This window comes from Alosa alosa, chromosome 9 (genome assembly GCF_017589495.1).
Source record: "Alosa alosa isolate M-15738 ecotype Scorff River chromosome 9, AALO_Geno_1.1, whole genome shotgun sequence".
NCBI classification, from domain to species: Eukaryota; Metazoa; Chordata; class Actinopteri; order Clupeiformes; family Clupeidae; genus Alosa; species Alosa alosa.
Genome location: NC_063197.1, coordinates 35,531,365 through 35,553,864, shown reverse-complemented (window position 1 = coordinate 35,553,864; position 22,500 = coordinate 35,531,365). Strand labels below are relative to the sequence as shown.

The following is a 22,500-nucleotide window of genomic DNA, read 5'->3' as shown; positions in this document are numbered from 1 at the left end:
GGGTGTGTTAGTGTGTGTGTGAGGGGAGGGTGTGTTAGCGTGTGTGTGTGTGTGTGTGAGGGAGGGTGTGTTAGCGTGTGTGTGTGAGTGTGTGTGCTGGCGTTCCTGTGACAGGGCTGCCATCTGACAGACGCGCAGCAGACGCTTGGTTGATTGACGGCCCCCGTTGGCGACTTCCTGTCTATTTGTAAGCAGAGAGGACTGGAGCGCTGGGGAGCAATAATTAGAGCAACGCACGCACGCACACACACACACACACACACAATCCATTACAGCCACAACATGGGAAAGAGGAGAGGAGAGGAAGTGGATGTGGGGATGAGATTAGTATTGGTTTTGCACCTCCGTTCTAATGTTACATCACCGTTTGTTTACAACTAGAGTGGTAGGCAAGGCACTGCAGAGTCGTAGGCAAGCCTACAACAGTCGGGTTGCATAGGCTACACATAGTTACAAATAGCTTCAAAATTTAAATTGTAATATCAAATATAGCTGCAAGCAGCAATGTGGAGGCCAAGCAGTGCGCTAATTGGATAAAGAATGGCTGAGAAATGAGCTAATTTACTTTGTTACAGCGTCCCTAGAGGCCAAATTACACCAATGTCCTTGTGCGTTCTTACAATCAGCTACCATGTCCCTCTACCAAGTTTGGACTTCATACACCAAAGTGTCACTTTCTTTATTACAGCACCCCTAGAGGTCAAATGAGACCACTTTCCTTGCATGTCCTCATAATCAGCTAATATGTCCATGTATCAAGTTTGGACTTCATACATCAAAGTGTTGCTGATATGAGCTTCTGTATTACAGGCTCTATAGACTAGCCAAATGATGCCAATTTCCTACTCGTCCTCACAATCAGATACCAAGTCCCTGTACCAAGTTTGGACTTCATAGATTAAAGCATAGCGTAGATGTTAGCCCACTTCCTGTTAGGTGGCATCGTAAGCCATGTGTGATTGGCTGTCACAGGCAAATAAACTTGAAATTAAAAATCCTGACAAGTATCGTTTGTGCGGTTCGGTCTGAAGATCATCTCCGCTAAGTTCTGTGAAAATCGATGAAATTTGTAACCGCTGAACTTTTCAGAGTGTTTGGACCAAATCCAATATGGCGGAGGATCGATAGAGTCGACTTTCTGGATGGTCCAAGGACACAGACACTACCTCAATTGAGAAATCAGACAAAAGAGTCAAGGATCACACGATGAGCGCATGTCCAGCATTGAACTGGTGGGGCGGCTAGAGTTTCAATGTATATGCATAAAATTTGCTGTGAGGATTGGGGACAGTGTCGTGACTAATGGTCGAAGTTTTGTTATGTGAACTTAGTGCCACGGAGATGTTAGTCCACTTCCTGTTTGGTGGCTTCATCACCATATTTGATTGGCTGTCCGCGAGCAAACAAAAATGAAAAATATAGCTGCAAGCAGCAAATGTGGGGCCAAGCAGTTGAGCAGGGTTGTCATGGCAACCCAATGTTGCTACATTATACACACACCCAATTAACCCCGCCCCACACACACACATATACACAGATAAACTTCCTCCACCCACACCCCAATGGCTCCCCCACAACCACGCACACCTCAAACATCACCAAATGTATTGTGTGTCCTCAGGTTGTAGTCCGCAGTCCACATATCAAGTTTGTGTCGACATAAGAAAGTGTTGATAATTATAGAGCCCTAGTGGTCAAAGCTCAATAACATATTGTGCTGCCTTCAGGATGTGTCTCGAGTCCATGTACCAAGTTTGGTGTCGAGCACGAGAAAGTTTTCCTAATTATAGCCCTAGTGGTCAAAGTTCACTAAATGTATTGTCCTTATTCAGGATGTGGTCCAGTCCAGGTACCAAGTTTGTGTCGACACGAGAAAGTGTTGCAAAATTATAGCACCCTAGTGGTCAAAGGTCTAAAATTATTGTATGTCCTCAGGATGTGCTCCAGTCAATCAGCCAAGTTTGGTTTCGAGCACATGAAAGTGTTGATAATTATAGAGCCCTAGTGGTCAAAGCTCACTAAATATATTGTCGTCTTCAGGATGTGTTCCCGAGTCCATGTACCAAGTTTGGTGTCGATACAAGAAAGTGTTGATAATTATAGAGCCCTAGTGGTCAAAGCTCACTAAATATATTGTCGTCTTCAGGATGTGTTCCCGAGTCCATGTACCAAGTTTGGTGTCGATACAAGAAAGTGTTGATAATTATAGAGCCCTAGTGGTCAAAGCTCACTAAATATATTGTCGTCTTCAGGATGTGTTCGAGTCCATGTACCAAGTTTGGTGTCGATACAAGAAAGTGTTGATAATTATAGAGCCCTAGTGGTCAAAGCTCACTAAATATATTGTCGTCTTCAGGATGTGTTCGAGTCCATGTACCAAGTTTGGTGTCGATCACGAGAAAAGTTTTCCTAATTATAGCCCTAGTGGTCAAGTTCATAAATATATTGTCGTCTTCAGGATGTGTTCGAGTCCATGTACCAAGTTTGGTGTCGATACAAGAAAGTGTTGATAATTATAGAGCCCTAGTGGTCAAAGCTCACTAAATATATTGTCGTCTTCAGGATGTGTTCGAGTCCATGTACCAAGTTTGGTGTCGATACAAGAAAGTGTTGATAATTATAGAGCCCTAGTGGTCAAAGCTCACTAAATATATTGTCGTCTTCAGGATGTGTTCCCGAGTCCATGTACCAAGTTTGGTGTCGATACAAGAAAGTGTTGATAATTATAGAGCCCTAGTGGTCAAAGCTCACTAAATATATTGTCGTCTTCAGGATGTGTTCGAGTCCATGTACCAAGTTTGGTGTCGATACAAGAAAGTGTTGATAATTATAGAGCCCTAGTGGTCAAAGCTCACTAAATATATTGTCGTCTTCAGGATGTGTTCGAGTCCATGTACCAAGTTTGGTGTCGATACAAGAAAGTGTTGATAATTATAGAGCCCTAGTGGTCAAAGCTCACTAAATATATTGTCGTCTTCAGGATGTGTTCGAGTCCATGTACCAAGTTTGGTGTCGATACAAGAAAGTGTTGATAATTATAGAGCCCTAGTGGTCAAAGCTCACTAAATATATTGTCGTCTTCAGGATGTGTTCCCGAGTCCATGTACCAAGTTTGGTGTCGATACAAGAAAGTGTTGATAATTATAGAGCCCTAGTGGTCAAAGCTCACTAAATATATTGTCGTCTTCAGGATGTGTTCGAGTCCATGTACCAAGTTTGGTGTCGATACAAGAAAGTGTTGATAATTATAGAGCCCTAGTGGTCAAAGCTCACTAAATATATTGTCGTCTTCAGGATGTGTTCGAGTCCATGTACCAAGTTTGGTGTCGATACAAGAAAGTGTTGATAATTATAGAGCCCTAGTGGTCAAAGCTCACTAAATATATTGTCGTCTTCAGGATGTGTTCGAGTCCATGTACCAAGTTTGGTGTCGATACAAGAAAGTGTTGATAATTATAGAGCCCTAGTGGTCAAAGCTCACTAAATATATTGTCGTCTTCAGGATGTGTTCGAGTCCATGTACCAAGTTTGGTGTCGATACAAGAAAGTGTTGATAATTATAGAGCCCTAGTGGTCAAAGCTCACTAAATATATTGTCGTCTTCAGGATGTGTTCCCGAGTCCATGTACCAAGTTTGGTGTCGATACAAGAAAGTGTTGATAATTATAGAGCCCTAGTGGTCAAAGCTCACTAAATATATTGTCGTCTTCAGGATGTGTTCGAGTCCATGTACCAAGTTTGGTGTCGATACAAGAAAGTGTTGATAATTATAGAGCCCTAGTGGTCAAAGCTCACTAAATATATTGTCGTCTTCAGGATGTGTTCCCGAGTCCATGTACCAAGTTTGGTGTCGATACAAGAAAGTGTTGATAATTATAGAGCCCTAGTGGTCAAAGCTCACTAAATATATTGTCGTCTTCAGGATGTGTTCCCGAGTCCATGTACCAAGTTTGGTGTCGATACAAGAAAGTGTTGATAATTATAGAGCCCTAGTGGTCAAAGCTCACTAAATATATTGTCGTCTTCAGGATGTGTTCGAGTCCATGTACCAAGTTTGGTGTCGATACAAGAAAGTGTTGATAATTATAGAGCCCTAGTGGTCAAAGCTCACTAAATATATTGTCGTCTTCAGGATGTGTTCCCGAGTCCATGTACCAAGTTTGGTGTCGATACAAGAAAGTGTTGATAATTATAGAGCCCTAGTGGTCAAAGCTCACTAAATATATTGTCGTCTTCAGGATGTGTTCGAGTCCATGTACCAAGTTTGGTGTCGATACAAGAAAGTGTTGATAATTATAGAGCCCTAGTGGTCAAAGCTCACTAAATATATTGTCGTCTTCAGGATGTGTTCCCGAGTCCATGTACCAAGTTTGGTGTCGATACAAGAAAGTGTTGATAATTATAGAGCCCTAGTGGTCAAAGCTCACTAAATATATTGTCGTCTTCAGGATGTGTTCGAGTCCATGTACCAAGTTTGGTGTCGATACAAGAAAGTGTTGATAATTATAGAGCCCTAGTGGTCAAAGCTCACTAAATATATTGTCGTCTTCAGGATGTGTTCGAGTCCATGTACCAAGTTTGGTGTCGATACAAGAAAGTGTTGATAATTATAGAGCCCTAGTGGTCAAAGCTCACTAAATATATTGTCGTCTTCAGGATGTGTTCGAGTCCATGTACCAAGTTTGGTGTCGATACAAGAAAGTGTTGATAATTATAGAGCCCTAGTGGTCAAAGCTCACTAAATATATTGTCGTCTTCAGGATGTGTTCGAGTCCATGTACCAAGTTTGGTGTCGATACAAGAAAGTGTTGATAATTATAGAGCCCTAGTGGTCAAAGCTCACTAAATATATTGTCGTCTTCAGGATGTGTTCGAGTCCATGTACCAAGTTTGGTGTCGATACAAGAAAGTGTTGATAATTATAGAGCCCTAGTGGTCAAAGCTCACTAAATATATTGTCGTCTTCAGGATGTGTTCGAGTCCATGTACCAAGTTTGGTGTCGATACAAGAAAGTGTTGATAATTATAGAGCCCTAGTGGTCAAAGCTCACTAAATATATTGTCGTCTTCAGGATGTGTTCGAGTCCATGTACCAAGTTTGGTGTCGATACAAGAAAGTGTTGATAATTATAGAGCCCTAGTGGTCAAAGCTCACTAAATATATTGTCGTCTTCAGGATGTGTTCGAGTCCATGTACCAAGTTTGGTGTCGATACAAGAAAGTGTTGATAATTATAGAGCCCTAGTGGTCAAAGCTCACTAAATATATTGTCGTCTTCAGGATGTGTTCCCGAGTCCATGTACCAAGTTTGGTGTCGATACAAGAAAGTGTTGATAATTATAGAGCCCTAGTGGTCAAAGCTCACTAAATATATTGTCGTCTTCAGGATGTGTTCGAGTCCATGTACCAAGTTTGGTGTCGATACAAGAAAGTGTTGATAATTATAGAGCCCTAGTGGTCAAAGCTCACTAAATATATTGTCGTCTTCAGGATGTGTTCCCGAGTCCATGTACCAAGTTTGGTGTCGATACAAGAAAGTGTTGATAATTATAGAGCCCTAGTGGTCAAAGCTCACTAAATATATTGTCGTCTTCAGGATGTGTTCGAGTCCATGTACCAAGTTTGGTGTCGATACAAGAAAGTGTTGATAATTATAGAGCCCTAGTGGTCAAAGCTCACTAAATATATTGTCGTCTTCAGGATGTGTTCGAGTCCATGTACCAAGTTTGGTGTCGATACAAGAAAGTGTTGATAATTATAGAGCCCTAGTGGTCAAAGCTCACTAAATATATTGTCGTCTTCAGGATGTGTTCGAGTCCATGTACCAAGTTTGGTGTCGATACAAGAAAGTGTTGATAATTATAGAGCCCTAGTGGTCAAAGCTCACTAAATATATTGTCGTCTTCAGGATGTGTTCGAGTCCATGTACCAAGTTTGGTGTCGATACAAGAAAGTGTTGATAATTATAGAGCCCTAGTGGTCAAAGCTCACTAAATATATTGTCGTCTTCAGGATGTGTTCGAGTCCATGTACCAAGTTTGGTGTCGATACAAGAAAGTGTTGATAATTATAGAGCCCTAGTGGTCAAAGCTCACTAAATATATTGTCGTCTTCAGGATGTGTTCGAGTCCATGTACCAAGTTTGGTGTCGTCTGAGAAAGTGTTGCAAATTATAGCACCCCTAGTGGTAAGATATGCCAGTTTAACTCATATGAATCCTCTGACACAATAAGCAAAGTGCAAAACACATAAGCAAGGTGGTCCAGTGAGTAGGCTCTATAGTGTAGGCCTATAGTGTAGGCCTATAGTGTAGGCCTATAGTGTAGGCCTATAGTGTAGGCTTATAGTGTAGGCCTATAGTGTAGGCTTATAGTGTAGGCCTATAGTGTAGGCCTATAGTGTAGGCCTATAGTGTAGGCCTATAGTGTAGGCTTATAGTGTAGGTTCATAGTGTAGGCCTATAGTGTAGGCCTATAGTGTAGGCTTATAGTGTAGCCTATAGTGTAGGCTCATAGTGTAGGCCTATAGTGTAGGCCTATAGTGTAGGCCTATAGTGTAGGCTTATAGTGTAGGCCTATAGTGTAGGCCTATAGTGTAGGCCTATAGTGTAGGCTTATACTGCTGAAGTAGGTCTTATCTTTTTTTTTATCCTAGGTGGTCTGTGCGTTTATTTTTTATTGGTTAAGTGGTCCTTCGTCTGAAAAAGTTTGAGAAACACTGATCTACAGTCATCCAAAAATGAATTGCCAGAGATAGGCTATGAAGGGGAAAAGTGCAGCATTTTAAACATGGCAAAAATATTATTACCGGAACAGTTCGTTCTAATTTGTCTCGTGAAATTCGTGCTTGTGGACATCAATCACCTATCTTCTTCTGTCTTTCTATTTCAAGTTATCATGAGTGTCATTTGATTATATAATCACAACAAATGCTAATAAATGAAAACAGAATAGGCTTATGTGCTATAGCCTACAGGTCAGTTAGGCTAACTCCTGTATGTCAAAATAAACTGATTTGATCCTATGAATTGTTTAGGGATCATCACACACAACAACTTAACACAGCAACCTCAAACACCACTGGTGAACCTAGGCTACTGATTCAGTCATGTAAGAAATAAGCAGTTTATGAATTATCTTTACCCGTTTAATCAAGTCCACATGACCACAATAACAGCATATTTAAAGGCTGAGCTAGCATACCAGCCTAATATAGAGTTTTTCTGGGTGGTTATATATCCATGCAAATCGTCTTCAAATAAGCCATCGCTGTTATATGTTATAATATGTTACAGGATTCATGACTTTTTAACGCCATTAATGTTACATGATGCTGACTGACGCTGGCTATAACTGTAAGCTACCGTTTTAACGTCTGCTGAGTCTACTGCCTACCAAAACCTGTCACTGTTCAGTTGAAGTTAAATGATCAAATATTGTTTAATTTTGTGTCAACTTTCAGAGGGAAGACATGTTCCTTTCTGGCCAAATTTCACAGCTTCTAAGAAAGTCTATCGTCTTCGTGTAAACCGAGTTTTGAACAGAGAGAAAAAAAGTTAGGCAGACAACGATGTTCAATGGGTTCAACTTGTCCGTTGCCTACTAGGTGGATGTAAACAAAGCTATAGAACCTAGAATACGTCACATGAAAAATGTTAATAAGGGATGAGATGTGGGATGAGATGTGGGGTGCAGTGAGATGTGGGGATGAGATGTGGGGATGTGAGATGTGCTGGCCTTTCTCACGGCTGCGCTGTTGTGATGCAACTAGGCTGGCTTTGAGAACGCTGCTGATTACTGAAGCTCCATTATACGCTTCCCTGACCAGGCCTGCGTCAGGGGCCGAAACACACACACACACACACACACACACAGACTGGGTCTCTCTGACAGCCCCAGGCATGAGGAAGGGAGAAAGAAATGGAGATAAAAGTCTATTTTCATGGATTGCACTGTGTTGTGGTATGGATGTCTGTGGCATGACTCGTTATAGTATAGTATAGAGTACTGTTATAGTATAGCAGTATAGTATAGTATAGAGTACTGTTATAGTATCTATATCCTACCTGCACAGTTCTACCTGTATAGTCCTGTATAGTCCTATAGTCCCATAGTCGTACCTGTATAGTCCTGTATAGTTCTACCTGTATAGTCCTGTATAGTCCTACCTGTATAGTCCTGTAAAATCCTACCTGTATAGTCCTACCTGTATAGTCCTGTATAGTCCTACCTATATAGTCCTGTATAGTCCTACCTGTATAGTCCTGTATAGTCCTACCTGTATAGTCTTGTATACTCCTGTATAGTCCTACCTGTATAGTCCTGTATAGTCGTACCTGTATAGTCCTGTATAGTCCTACCTGTATAGTCCTGTATAGTCCTGTATAGTCCTACCTGTATAGTCCTGTATAGTCCTGCCTTGAGTGCATGTTGAAATGACCACAAGCCAGACAGTCTGACGATAGTAAACCCCAAATGCTGGAATACTGTAGTCCTGTATAGTCCTGTATAGTCCTGTAAAATCCTACCTGTATAGTCCTACCTGTATAGTCCTGTATAGTCGTACCTGTATAGTCCTGTATAGTCGTACCTTTATAGTCCTGTATAGTCCTACCTGTATAGTCCTGTATAGTCCTACCTTTATAGTCCTGTATAGTCCTGTATAGTCCTGTATAGTCCTACCTGTATAGTCCTGTATAGTCCTACCTGTATAGTCCTGTATAGTCCTGCCTTTATAGTCCTGTATAGTCCTGTATAGTCCTGTATAGTCCTACCTGTATAGTCCTGTATAGTCGTACCTTTATAGTCCTGTATACTCCTGTATAGTCCTGTATAGTACCTTTATAGTCCTGTATAGTCGTACCTGTATAGTCCTACCTGTATAGTCGTACCTGTATAGTCCTGTATAGTCGTACCTGTATAGTCCTGTATAGTCGTACCTATATAGTCCTGTATAGTCCTACCTTTATAGTCCTGTATACTCCTGTATAGTCCTACCTGTATAGTCGTACCTTTATAGTCCTGTATAGTCGTACCTGTATAGTCCTGTATAGTCCTACCTTTATAGTCCTGTATACTCCTGTATAGTCCTGTATAGTCCTACCTGTATAGTCCTGTATACTCCTGTATAGTCCTGTATAGTCCTACCTGTATAGTCCTGTATACTCCTGTATAGTCCTGTATAGTCCTACCTGTATAGTCCTGTATAGTCCTGTATAGTCCTGTATAGTCCTACCTGTATAGTCCTGTATAGTCCTACCTGTATAGTCCTGCCTTGAGTGCATGTTGAAATGACCACAAGCCAGACAGTCTGACGATAGTAAACCCCAAATGCTGGAATACTGTAGTCCTGTATAGTCCTGTATAGTCCTGCACTGTAAAACTGTAGGCAGAAAATGGAGTCTGTGTGCTGAAAGAACAGCACAGCAGAGTCTTATGCAAGTGTGTGTGTGTGTGTGTGTGTGTGTGTGTGTGCATGCATGCTGAAAGAGCAGCACAGCAGAGTCTTATGCAAGTGTGTGTGTGTGTGTGTGTGTGTGTGTGTGTGTGTGCATGCATGCTGAAAGAGCAGCACAGCAGTGTTACGCAAGCGCCCCTGGTCATGGACATGGAGTGGGTCAGTGCTGCACTAATGTAGTCCATCTGAACGTGCCCGCATCTCCATGGTGACCCTGCGTAGTCCATCTCCATGGTGACCCTGCGTCCGTCATATGAGCTCCTCACAGACTGGCTGTGAGCTGTTTGAGGAATATGCATTCAGATACCACACCTGAGCAGGGCTGTGTGTGTGTGTGTGTGTGTGTGTATGTGTGTGTGTATATATGTGTATGTGTCAGATGTGTTCATTTTGTTCCCGTGAGATGGTGTGACCCAGTGGGGTTGCTACGGAAACACTGATTGTCGTGGAGTCTCATGCTACACAGCTGAGCTCTGTGCTTTTGCTTCGTGCCATCTGGAACACACACGCACACATGCACACACACACACACATACGCGCGCGCGCACACGCACACACACACGCACGCACACACACACACACACACACACACACACACATGAATATGCACATACACATAGATGTAGGGGTGTTCAACACTCTGTGTAAATCTGTGTAGATGTAGGGGTGTTCAACACTGTTCAACACACATACTTTTCATGAAATAGTCTTCATTTTCATCATTTGATATGTTGTCTATGTCCTTGCTGCTAAATATGGGTTTACGGACTTGTATATTATCACATTCTGTTTTCCATACCAACTTTTTCTGATTTGAGGTTATATGATATTAAAATGTAGGGTCTGGGCACTCACCGTTCGCAGTGCTCAGTCCGAGGGGCGGGATAATCAGTTGTCTTTCAAATTCCCTCTGCACGCAATAGGGGCCTTAATAGGATATTTGTTTTTAAGTAGCAGGAATTCAAGCCAAACCGTTGCAACTCTGCCATCAATCATTATGTTAAGCCCACCAAACGACTCTATACACGATTTCAATGCCTGATTAAGTTTCGATTTCTGGCGCTCACAAGCCAACGGAGAGTTGCTAGACTAGCCCTGGCAGCAAATTTAATTTGCTGCCGCTAGGGGCGCGTCTAGATTTCTAGGCTAGTTATATGACCAAGTATGAAGTATTTCCTAAGCGGCCCCTTAAATGTGTATGTTGTGTGTGTGTGTGTGTGTATGTATGTTGTGTGTGTGTGTGTATATTGTGTGTGTGTGTGTGTATGTTGTGTGTGTGTGTGTATTGTGTGTGTGTGTATGTTGTGTGTGTGTGTGTATGTTATTGTTGTGTGTGTGTGTGTATGTTGTGTGTGTATTGTGTGTGTATGTTGTGTGTGTGTGTGTGTGTGTGTGTATATTGTGTGTGTATGTTGTGTGTGTGTATGTTGTGTGTGTGTGTAGCTTTTAGCTGCTATGCGGCTCAGCTTTGGTACTAACTTTCATATGACATCAAAAAGGCCCCAACTGTAGCCAGTTTTAAATCTAGACTTAAGACTGTTCTCAGATATCTTCTGCTAAGTGCACTGAGTTCTGAATCTGTCTTTAAAGGTACACTATGCAGGTTTAGGTATTTAAAGGTATACTATGCAGGTTTAGGTATTTTTGGCGAGTGTAGAGCTCCCTCTAGAGTAGTGATATATTTATATGTTACTCTGCTGTTGTAAATAGCAAACTTCTCGTGTTTTATCCCCCCTGGACACAATGAAAATACTTTTGTTGTGGAGGTGAAGGATTAACAACAGGCAAAAACTATCTCCAAAGAGTTATATCTACTGACAAGTTAATGTTTCACGATTCTTCAAGATTTGTCAGGCCACCGTTCTTGAAGTTGCATGGCTGGTTTTCTCGGTAGCGACTCGCTATGTCTATGCTGTATAGCTATGCTAGGTGAACGACTCGCCTATTACAAGTTCGTTTACCATCAAATTGGCTTCATAAAGGTTATATTAAAGGCGCTCTAAGCGATGCTGGATAACGTCACTTCTGTTGATTTTCAAACAAAACAGAAAGCTAGCTTGCTACTTCCTCCCCCTCCCTCCCATGCAATTGAAACTCTCCTAAATGTGCATCTCGTCAGTGATTTGCTGGAACAGTTTGTTATGTTTTTATGGGCAAGGTTTGCCCAAGTTGTGGCTGTATAGTCCTGGGTTGTCCACAGAGATTTTTTTATTCAGGACACAGGCAGCTAGCGGATTGTGAGGTGATGTTTGCTGTAAGTGACAAAAAATGTGTTTTAGCCTAAAAACGTATGACATCGCTTAGAGCACCTTTAAGGTAAACATCTTGCATAGTGCACCTTTACATTATTATGACCGCCGTGCAGCGAAGCGAAAGGAGGGTAGGGCGGAGACAGTTTTCGAGAACCGTAGGGCCTAGGAGGTCCACCTTATTTTTTGTATGTTGGTCTTAAGGGGGCATGTCAACCCATCCCATTACCACTTATTTCATGTATAAGCCACCTAGTTAAAAATTAAAAGCAAAAAATTAGGTGTTTTCATCACAATATCTCTGGCTGACATGGTCAAAACTGCACGAAATTGAAAGTGTAGGATCATTATGACACCCTCCGAATGCATGCCAAGTTTTGTGAACTTTCGTTCATGGGGGGCCTTACAATAAAATAATTTATTTGTACATTTAGTGACCGTACACCAACAAGAATTCCCGGGACACTGAAAGACCGGGGTACATGAAACTTGGTGGGCATGTAACCCCACATGGATAGCATGGAACCATTGTTTTTCGTTTTGATCTGTAGCCCCCCCGCTGTACTGGACCCCCTGAAAGGAGGGTAGGGCAGACACAGTTTTCTGGGAATATCTTGAGAACTGTAGGGCCTAGGATGACCAATTTTTTCCGTATGTTTGCCTCCAGGGGGTTGAAGAGCTGAATTAGGAAGATTCCCTCTCCTTCTCAATATCCACAAAAGAGCGGCAAAATTCTGGCATCACCTAAAACACAGTGAACCAAGCAGATACCACCACACTGCTGCCCAGCTGAGGGATAGAATCCCAGAGAAGAATCCCCTAGATTACCTTATTGAAAAACATGGCCTAAACAAAACTGACTCAACTATCGCTTCGAACTATCGCTTCGAACAATTAGAAAAAAACTCGAAAGAAAATTACATTAACAATTGGAGGGATAACATTAAACAAATAAGTAAACTCAATGTATTTAAATGAATAAAATCTGATTACAAATTGGCACCATATTTAACTCAAATTCCAAATTATAAACATAGAAAGCTATTGACAAGGTACAGGCTCAGCGACCATAGCCTTGCTATTGAAAAGGGGCGACACAGGCAAACCTGGCTGGCCCCTGAAAAGAGGATGTGTGCTCACTGCAGTGATGTAGTGGAAAATGAACAACATTTTTTAACTGAATGCAAATTAAACAAACTTCTAAGGGAAGAATATTTTACAAAAATCGCAGATATCTGTCCCGAATTTCTTGACACAAACAATGAACAAAAACTATCATTCCTCCTGGGGGAAGTAGACAGTTGTGTCCACCTAGCTGCTGAGTACATCCAATCCTGCCACATCCTGAGAGAACAGCCCATGTTACATGATCAATAACATAATAATCCATTTTTTTTTTCTGTTCATTTAAAAGCCAGGTGTTATTTTCATTATTATTATTATTATTATTATTATTATTATCATTATTATTATTATTATTTGTATTACTATTATTATTATTATCTATATTACTATTATTGTTGTATTGAATGCTTTGGCAACAAGAATTCATGCCAATAAAGCTTGTTGAATTGAATTGAATAGTAGATCAGTGTTGGGAGGCTGGAGATAACTTCTTCCTCCCTGAGCGACACCGAGACACAGAGATGTGACACCATTTCTACACACACACACACTACACCACTCTTCCTGAACTCTTTTAAGGCCTTATCCATATTTCATTCCACCGGAGTGTTCTTAAGTCGCCAAGGCAACAACAATGTGCTTCAAAGGCGGGGCCAACACACAAATAAATAAATGAAACGGAGTCCCTTAATGCAGGAGCTCATGTATTAGTAAGCGCTAGTGTGTATTAGTAAGCTAGTGTGTATAGTAATTAGCATGCTAATTCAGGTTGATATCTCTGCAGCACTATACCTTGTCATTTTTTTTAATGACATCATCACCCTTATTTCTTCTCATTCTTTTGATGCATGTAGCTCATTTTTTGGATATTTTTACCTCAATTTTTACACATGGCACCTTTAAGGATTCCTCTCATTGGATTAAACCTGTGAGGGCATCTGTGGTTCAGTCATGTTGCTATTTCTGCTGCTGTAAGTGACTGGGCAACGATGGAGCTGCCATGCTCACTGTCTTCCTAAAAAGATGTTTCTCTCTTCTCCCTCTCTCTCCCCCTCTCTCTCTCCTCTTTCTCTACTCCCTCTCTCTCTCTTCTCTCTCTACTCCCTCTCTCTCCCCCTCTCCTCTCTCTCTCCCCCTGTCTCTCTCCTCTCTCTCTACTCCCTCTCTCTCCCCCTCTCTCCTCTCTCTCTCCTCTCTCTCTACTCCCTCTCTCTCCCCCTCTCTCTCTCTTCTCTCTCTACTCTCTCTCTCCTCTCTCTCTCTACTCCCTCTCTCTCCCCCTCTCTCTCTCCTCTCTCTCTCTCTCCTCTCTCCTCTCTCTACTTTCTCCTCTCCCCCCCTCTCTCTCTCTCCTTCTCTCTCTCACTCTCTTCCACATGGCTGACCTTCCCTGGCGGATGCTACACCCCTCCACTTCAGCTCTCCCAGGTGAGTGTGAGTCTTTGTGTATGTGAGAGACAGTGTGTGTGTGTGTGTGTGGCCGCTGAGTTCCGCTAAGACATGAATGGCTGACTGACCGGTTTCTGTGGTAACAGAAGAAGAGCAACTGACTTTCAGCAGTGGCCCTAGTGAGTAGAGGGGCAGGTGTGTGGAGGAAGGGGCAGGTGTGTGGAGGAAGGGGCAGGTGTGTGGAGGAAGGGGGTATAGGAAAGGGCAGGTGTGTGGAGGAAGGGGCAGGTGTGTGGAGGAAGGGGCAGACAAATAAAAATAGAATACAGGCATGAAAACTCCTCACCTTTCGGCGAAATTTGCCGTTTTGAATCCAAAATAGGGGACTTGCGTGGTTCGCACAGATCCGATGAAAAAATATTGGGGGTGTTGGGTATGGGGTTACAAATCACGCGCAGACGCGAACGCATCTTGAGGCGTTGTAAGACAAGAGCCCAATTAAAAACTTGTCGGATCCAGCAACGATTATGTGAATGCAGCCCCTATTAATTGTTAATTTTTGCCGCGGATGCAACGCGAACAGAATTGCTTGCGCTGGAATAGCCTCCCTGTCTGTGTGACTACAGATATGCGTCTGAAATGTCAGCTGGAATGTGAGCCCGGCGAGGAGAGATATGCTTATTGATGTCACAGGTGGGCTAGTTGAAACTTTCAACTTCTGTCAGAAAAAGATGTTGAAATTGGTGCAGCAACGTAGTATAGGCTGTTGTTAAAGTTAGTGATATTGGACAGAAATATAGACATAACGAGTTCATTTGATGAAGAATACGTGCAGTTTGAGCCATCTAGATCGACAAAAGGTGAAGCAAATAGGCATACTTTATCAGTATAGCAAAGGCTAATGTGAATAACTAAATAGTTGAATTAAATGCTCCTAAACTGGGCTGGTGCGTTTTGTCGAGTTCAGAGACAAAAGCAGTGTTTTACATGGTAATGCTGTCTTTTAAGAAACGTTCAGTGACCTGATCACTAGGCCTAGTCTGTGTCTACAGGGTTTAACATGTAGGCTAATGTGAACACTGTTCACACAACTTTATTGGTTGGTTAAACACACTAGCACAATGCCACACAATCTGTAAGTAGCCTAGGCTGCAGGTTAAAACATTTCAAGCCAATTTTACAACTGAAAGCCTAGTCTACCCTACCCAAGTTTATTTATTACCTGATTTGAATATTATACAAATACTCAGACTTATCTTATTCAGACTTATTCTAATAGTCTACTATGAAGTGTCCATTAGGCCTATGAAATCTTTAGAAATGTCTGATAACTTCAGGCACAAAGAAAGAAAGAAAAGATCACTCATGTAGATTACTGAGGAGGAGAGGAGGGTCAGGCTGAAGCATGTTGCAAAACAGCGCAAGTGGGCCCCTTCACACTTAGGCTCAAGTCAAAAAGAAGAAATAAAGGTATTTTTTTTTTTAAATTAGTCATTTTGTAGTTTGTTTTCTTTATAAATCTCTGGTTTTAGGCAACTTCATACTCCATGGAAGCTATGCACTATTGGCAACAATGTCACTCGCGCTTGTTTTGCTATGAAGCGCCCATTTCCCTCTTCGCGCACCCTTCTCACCTTTTTCACCCCTGACCCGTTTTCATGCCTGAGAATAGAAATACACACTACCGGTCAGAAGTCTGGGGTCACTTAGAAATTTCCATTATAGACAGAATACCAGCTGAGATCAGTTGCATTGTTTTTTGAATCAGGGCAGCAGTTTTCAGATTAAATTATCTGCTTACATAATTGCAAAGGGGTGGTCGATTTTTGTAGAAAGAAATGGCTGATCTTTAATGCAATATCTACATTGGCCATTATCAGCAACCATTAATTCGAAGACACACTCTGTTTACTAATCTGATATCATGTTAAAAGGCTAACTGAGAACACATTGGAGAATCATTTTGCAGTTATACTGTATACGCAGAGAGATAATGCAGAGCAGTATTCAGAGATTCAGATTTATTCATCACATACATTATACATTAGTTATATTAGTATATAACAAGCAGTGAAATGTAAGCCTGGTTAGCTTAGAAGAATCTAAGTAAAACAGATTAACCCTTAAAGGTGTAGGTTTTTGAACATTCTAAGTTCCGCAACAATTGAAGGTTCTAAAATTCTATGTTGAATTCAATGAACCCAGATATTCTTTAGAACGTTCATTTCTCAACATTTAAGGGTTAAAAGCAGAAGTTAATAATAAATAATGCAATAAAATAATAAAGTGACATGTATAATAATAATAATAATAATAATAATAATAATAAATAATGTTATTAAAATGGGATAGAGTCCATGGTATTCATAAGAGTTGGCATGTCCATGTTGAGGAGTCTAACGGCCTGAGGGAAATAGCTTTTCCTTAGTCTCTCAGTTTTGGCCTTCAAACTGCAGAAGCGCTTGCCTGACTTCAACAAACTGAACAGACAGTTATAACTGGGATGGGTGGAGTCCTTTGTGATTTTAGTGGCTCTGTTCTTGCAACGGCTGATGTGTATATCATGCAGGGAGGGCTGATGTGTATATCATGCAGGGAGGGCTGGTGTGTATATCATGCAGGGAGGGCTGATGTGTATATCATGCAGGGAGGGCTGGTGTGTATATCATGCAGGGAGGGCTGATGTGTATATCATGCAGGGAGGGCTGATGTGTATATCATGCAGGGAGGGCTGATGTGTATATCATGCAGGGAGGGCTGATGTGTATATCATGCAGGGAGGGCTGATGTGTATATCATGCAGGGAGGGCTGATGTGTATATCATGCAGGGAGGGCTGATGTGTATATCATGCAGGGAGGGCTGATGTGTATATCATGCAGGGAGGGCTGGTGTGTATATCATGCAGGGAGGGCTGATGTGTATATCATGCAGGGAGGGCTGATGTGTATATCATGCTGATGGTCTTTATGGTGACAGTGTGTGCTGCTTCCTCAGCCAGCATACTTATGAAACTCATTGTTGTCTCGGCGAACTCATTGTTGTCTCGGCGAACTCATTGACATCAGCAGAACTCTCCCGGAACATGTTCCAGTCAACTGCGTCTAGCTCACCCTGTAGCGCAGCTAGTAATGTGTCAGACCAGTGCTTTTCCACCCGACACTTGGGGGGTTCTTGGATGAGCCTTTGTTTATATTCCGGTAAGAGGAATATAGCAGCATAGTCCTTTTCCCAAAAGCCAGGTGAGAGATGACTTTGGTCCAGGTGAGGTGAGCAAGAGCGCGACAGGATGGTGATATTTCTGGGATCACACCACTTGCTATTCACCATGAAGCAAACCCCTTCTGACATAGTACAAAGGAGCAAAACTGGTGCTCTGAATACCGATTCTTTTGTCTTTGAACACTATTCAGCAATTTGGATTAACACCTGCTTTTACAAGGCGGAAATATTTCACCACAAAACAGACGTGCACTTTCATGGTAGTGGGGGGCCTTAAGCACATTTTCGCGCAAATTCTTCTAAAAGCGCCTAATTTGGCACAAATGTAGCTTAGGTCATACTGAAATGATTTAACTAGGGCGCCGGAGTCAATGACCCTTGGGGCCAAGATGGCGGCCAAATCCAATATGGCTGCTGCCCGAAAAGGTTTCTATAACTTTTGAACCACATGAGTTACAAATGTAAACTTGATATCTTTTTCAGCTTAATTGATCATGGGAAACACATAGCAATGTTAATATTTATGACCCAGTACATCTGGACCCCTTATTCCTTTAATTCCAATATGGCCACTGTCCAAAAAAGCAGTAGTTGGGGGCCTTACACCCCATTGTTCGTGCAAATTCATCTACAAACACGGGCATAATGAAATGATTTATCCAGGGCATCCAAGCGACCAAGATGGCGGCCAAATCTAATGTGGCCGCTGCCTGAAAGGGATTTAGCTATACATAGCTTTTGAGCCAGATGAGATACAAATACAAACTTGATGTGTATTTTAATTTTTTGACCATGGAAAACCCATTGGAATACTTACATTTATGATTGAGTATATCAGGACCCCCCAAATTCCTTAAATTCAATTCGGCCCCTGTCCAAAATTTGGCTACAAATTTTGAACCAAATGCGCTACAAATGAGGATGTGGTGTCTATTTTATGTTTATTGACCACAAGAAGTCCATGGCATATTTATATTTATGCTTGTCATATTTATATTTATGCTTAGGTCTGGAATCCATATTCTTTTTAAGACTGTGGTTGAAAATATTTTTTTACCACAACTTTAAAGTTTTTTCTCAATGTTGATTCATTTCCTTATAAAAGTGAAATGCTTTCAGTGCACCACAGATGAATACATTTCAAAGTGTAATCATATAAGAAAGAATAAGACACAATTATTAGTGCAAGGCAATATTTATATTATGGCAAATTGTTAAAAGAACAATATAGTCGATTTGTCCAAAACTCTGCTTTACAACTGCATAACAAAAAAAAGCAATAGCATAAAAACAACAGTGAATTCTCATTATCACTCCACGATCCGCAGATCACTCATCGTCTCCACCATCATTGTTTGTACAAGCACCCTCACATGCATATAAGTGCAACGAACTCCAGCTTTACAGCACTTGCAGTGCTCTCTATTTTCAATTTCAATTTAATTGTGCTTATAGAGCGCCAAAACATTACACATGTATCATGGCGCTTTACAAAGTGTAGACAATCAGAGAAAGGAAAGAAAAGAAAAGAAGGCCCAGGGGTAACCGGGGTAACAGGGTAACCGGGGTAACAGGGGAACAGGGGAACAGGGTAACAGGGTAACAGGGGGGAAAAACTCCCTAGAATTGGAGATACATATAGGAAGAAACCTCGAGCAGATCCATGACTCAAAGGCCTGACCCATCTGCCTAGGGTCAAATACAGGACAGTAAGGTCTGTATACATGACAAATGCATATGATAGGCAGGTGTAGAGAATAGGACATGGTGTTTAAAGCCACCTGAGGTGAAAGTTACAAGAGTTGGGATGATTACATATCCGGTATGATAATGCATTAATGCTAATTTAATGTCAGAAAGTTCAAATAGTCCAGCGTTGGAATTGTCCAGGGGGAAAGGAGTTGTCAAGGCATGTGGTGGGTCGGCAGTATGGGCCAGGAATCTAGGCAGAGTTGTCATAGGCAGGGTGATGGGTCGCTACATGTAGGCTATGCGGGCCAGGACAGGGCTGTACAGGGCCTCTCTACATGCTATCTTGCAACCACAGTGGAGGAGAATGATGCAGGCTTTACTGGCATCTCGAGATTAGTTCTGTAAGGTTCCCAAGTCTTGCTCATAGTCGATACCATCCCCATGCATTGGACTCTGGGATGTCTTATGGGACAGTGGTTGCCTGATTCAGTAAAAGCTTCGCCTGCAGCAGTGCTCTTTTGATGTGCTGAATCAGTGCAGCTTGGGTGGGAGGCAGGTTCTCGAGAGACTTGGTACCATTCGAGAAAAGGTGATGTCTAGCTTCATCTAAGCCACTGGAACCACAGTTCTTGCTGTACATGATGGCGACCATCATACGCTCCAGTTTTTGGACATGGAAGTTATTGTTGATCTGTTCAGGGTCCCAGGTAAGGGTAACCAGGGATTCTGTGAGATCTGGTGTTGCCTCCCAAGCTGCCCAGGCACTCGTTTTCTCATGGCCCAGGAAGGCTGAGGTTGTGTCACAGCCTGTTAAAAGCGTGGGCAGTGGTAAGGCCAGTGACTTCTGGGGACCTAGATCCTTGCTGATTTAAGTGAGCAGGAATGTCCTTGGAGTTCTCCCATCTACTTTATTTCTTGATCCGGTTCCTCGTTGGTGAGTTTGTGCTTTGAGGTTCTCCTCTGGATATGTATCAAACACAATATCCAGTGGCGTGACGATTCATAGCTCATGTGTGACGCTCAAACCCAACAATACTACTAAACCTGAAGAATTCTGCCATGTCTGCATCAGGCCTGGACTGAAGTGAAAGAACAGTTGTGTGATGAGTGTCATGTTTAGCTTCTAAATACCATTAGTTGTTTGTGCTTGGCTTTTTTGTGTCAGGTCAGTTGGCAAATGTCATTATGTTTGCCGAGGAATCATATCAGTATAAGTATAAGTATATACTCTTTTTGAAATTTGGTCTGCATTTATCCCAATCCATTGAATTAGTGAAACACATTACATTACATTTACATTACATTACATTTGGCTGGCTTTTTTAACCAAAGCGACTAACAACATGGTAAACAGTAAGTTTTTAGAACAATTCTCACAATTTTAGGACAGTTTAAAAAACACATTAGAGTACAGTAAGAATAAGTGCGTCGGTGAGTGCTGTATTTTAACAGTTACTTGTCAGTTTAACGGCTGGTGAGTGCTAGGATCAGTAACACACTCAGCACACAGTGAACACACAGTGAGGTGAAGCACACACTAATCCGGCGCCAGTAAGCTGCCTGCAACAACAGCGCAGGGGAGCAGTGAGGGTTAGGTGCCTTGCTCAAGGGCACTTCAGCGGTGCCTACTGGTCGGGGTTCGAACCGACAACCCTCCGGTTACAAGTCCGAAGCACTAACCAGTAGGCCACGGCTGCCCTAAAACTCTGATACAGGCTTGGTGACCTTGTCAAATTAAGCTGCTCTACATTGGCAGTAGGGCTACACCAACTTTGTGAGCAGTAGTGGCCCGAATCAGCCACTTCTCTTTCCATAATATCTTGAGTGTCAAGTGCTATGAGGTCATGATTCGATTTGATAAGAAGGGATTTCCAAGGGGTTTCCATAACCCCGGTAAAATTTAGCATTTGGTTCAAAGGTTGTAGTCAAAAACCCTTTTTTGGAAAGTAGCCATATTGGATTTGGGGACTTTGAGGGATCACATATACACAATCATAAATATAAATATTTAGAGATTGGTATGGTGTGTGTTTTTTGTTAGCCTATTAGCTGGTTTGCATCGAACTCAATGAGCATCAAACCAGCTAATAAAACAACTGAAAAAACACACCATGCCAATCTCTAGGTATGGTGAAGGGTATGTGATGATGTGGGGATATTTTAATTCCAAAAGCCAAGGGAACTTTATCAAGATGTATCCTGGATCACAGTATCCTGGATCCATGAAATAAGTGGCCTTTAAAAATAAAAAATCTGACTGCCTCTATGGGAATTTAACATAGGGTTAAATACTTATTGCCCCTGTAATTTAAGGGAAAAAAAAATATTTATTCGATACATTTTCATTCACTAAGAAAAATTGGTGTCCTTAAAAGGTTGGATTTTTTTTACTTTTTAATTAAGGCATTAAGATCAATTTTTAGTCAACTTTAGCATGGGTTCAAATACTTATTCTCCCACTGTATCAATTATACATTTGTATCTCATCTGGTTCAAAATATGCAGCCAAATCCCTTTTCAGGTGGCGGATTTGGCTGCCATCTTGGTCTCAGAGATCACCAACTCGGGCACCTAATACTTGTCCCTGTTCTATACGCCACTTTGTGTTCTATTCGGCACTTAATACTTGTCCCTTTTTGTGCCATTTTGTGTTCTATAAGGCACTTTGTACTCGTCCCTGTTCTATACAGCACTTTGTGTTCTATACGCCATTTTGTGTTCTATAAGGCACTTTGTACTTGTCCCTGTTCTATAAGGCACTTTGTGTTCTACGAGGCACTTTTTATTCTACGAGGCTAATTTATGCCGGAAGCGCGCAGTAGCTGCCATGAAAGTCTAACAGTCTATAGAGTTCTCCAGTTCTACACAGATATAGAGTTCTCCAGTTCTACACAGATATAGAGTTCTCCAGTTCTTCACAGAGTTCTCCCAGTAGAGTTCTTCACATATACAATATTATAGAGTTCTCCAGTGGAGTTCTACACATATACAATATAGAGCTATAGAGTTCTCCGGTGGAGTTCTCTTATAGCCTTCAGGATAAAAGTTCCTGCTGGAGTGATTCCAGCCTAATTAGTCTCCCCTCCCCTGCGGTTCTGTGTTTATAAGCAGCCAGTTGAAGGGAACTATCAGCTTCTCGTGTTTGCATTGGCACTAACTGGAAGTCTGGGGTTCATCAGAGAGAGGGAGGAGAGGTAGAGATGGAGGGAGGAGAGAGAGATGTAGAGATGGAGGGAGGAGAGGTAGAGATGGAGGGAGAGATAAAGGGAGGAGAGGGACACAGAGATGGAGAGATGTAATGCTCATTACTTATCCATGAGCAGGATGTATAATTCAGCCTCAGCGCACTCTTCTCTTCACCCTCGTAA

General features: G+C 41.8%; 1 protein-coding gene across 1 annotated transcript in view; it reads left to right on the top strand.

Annotated features, from left to right (window-relative positions):
• homer3b (homer scaffold protein 3b) overlaps positions 1-22,500 on the top strand; it is a 55,439-nt gene that overhangs the window by 1,261 nt on the left and 31,678 nt on the right. The window contains exon 2 of the mRNA XM_048252940.1: positions 14,250-14,258. Within this exon, the coding sequence (XP_048108897.1) occupies positions 14,250-14,258 (9 nt within the window). The remainder of the gene's footprint in view (positions 1-14,249; positions 14,259-22,500) is intronic.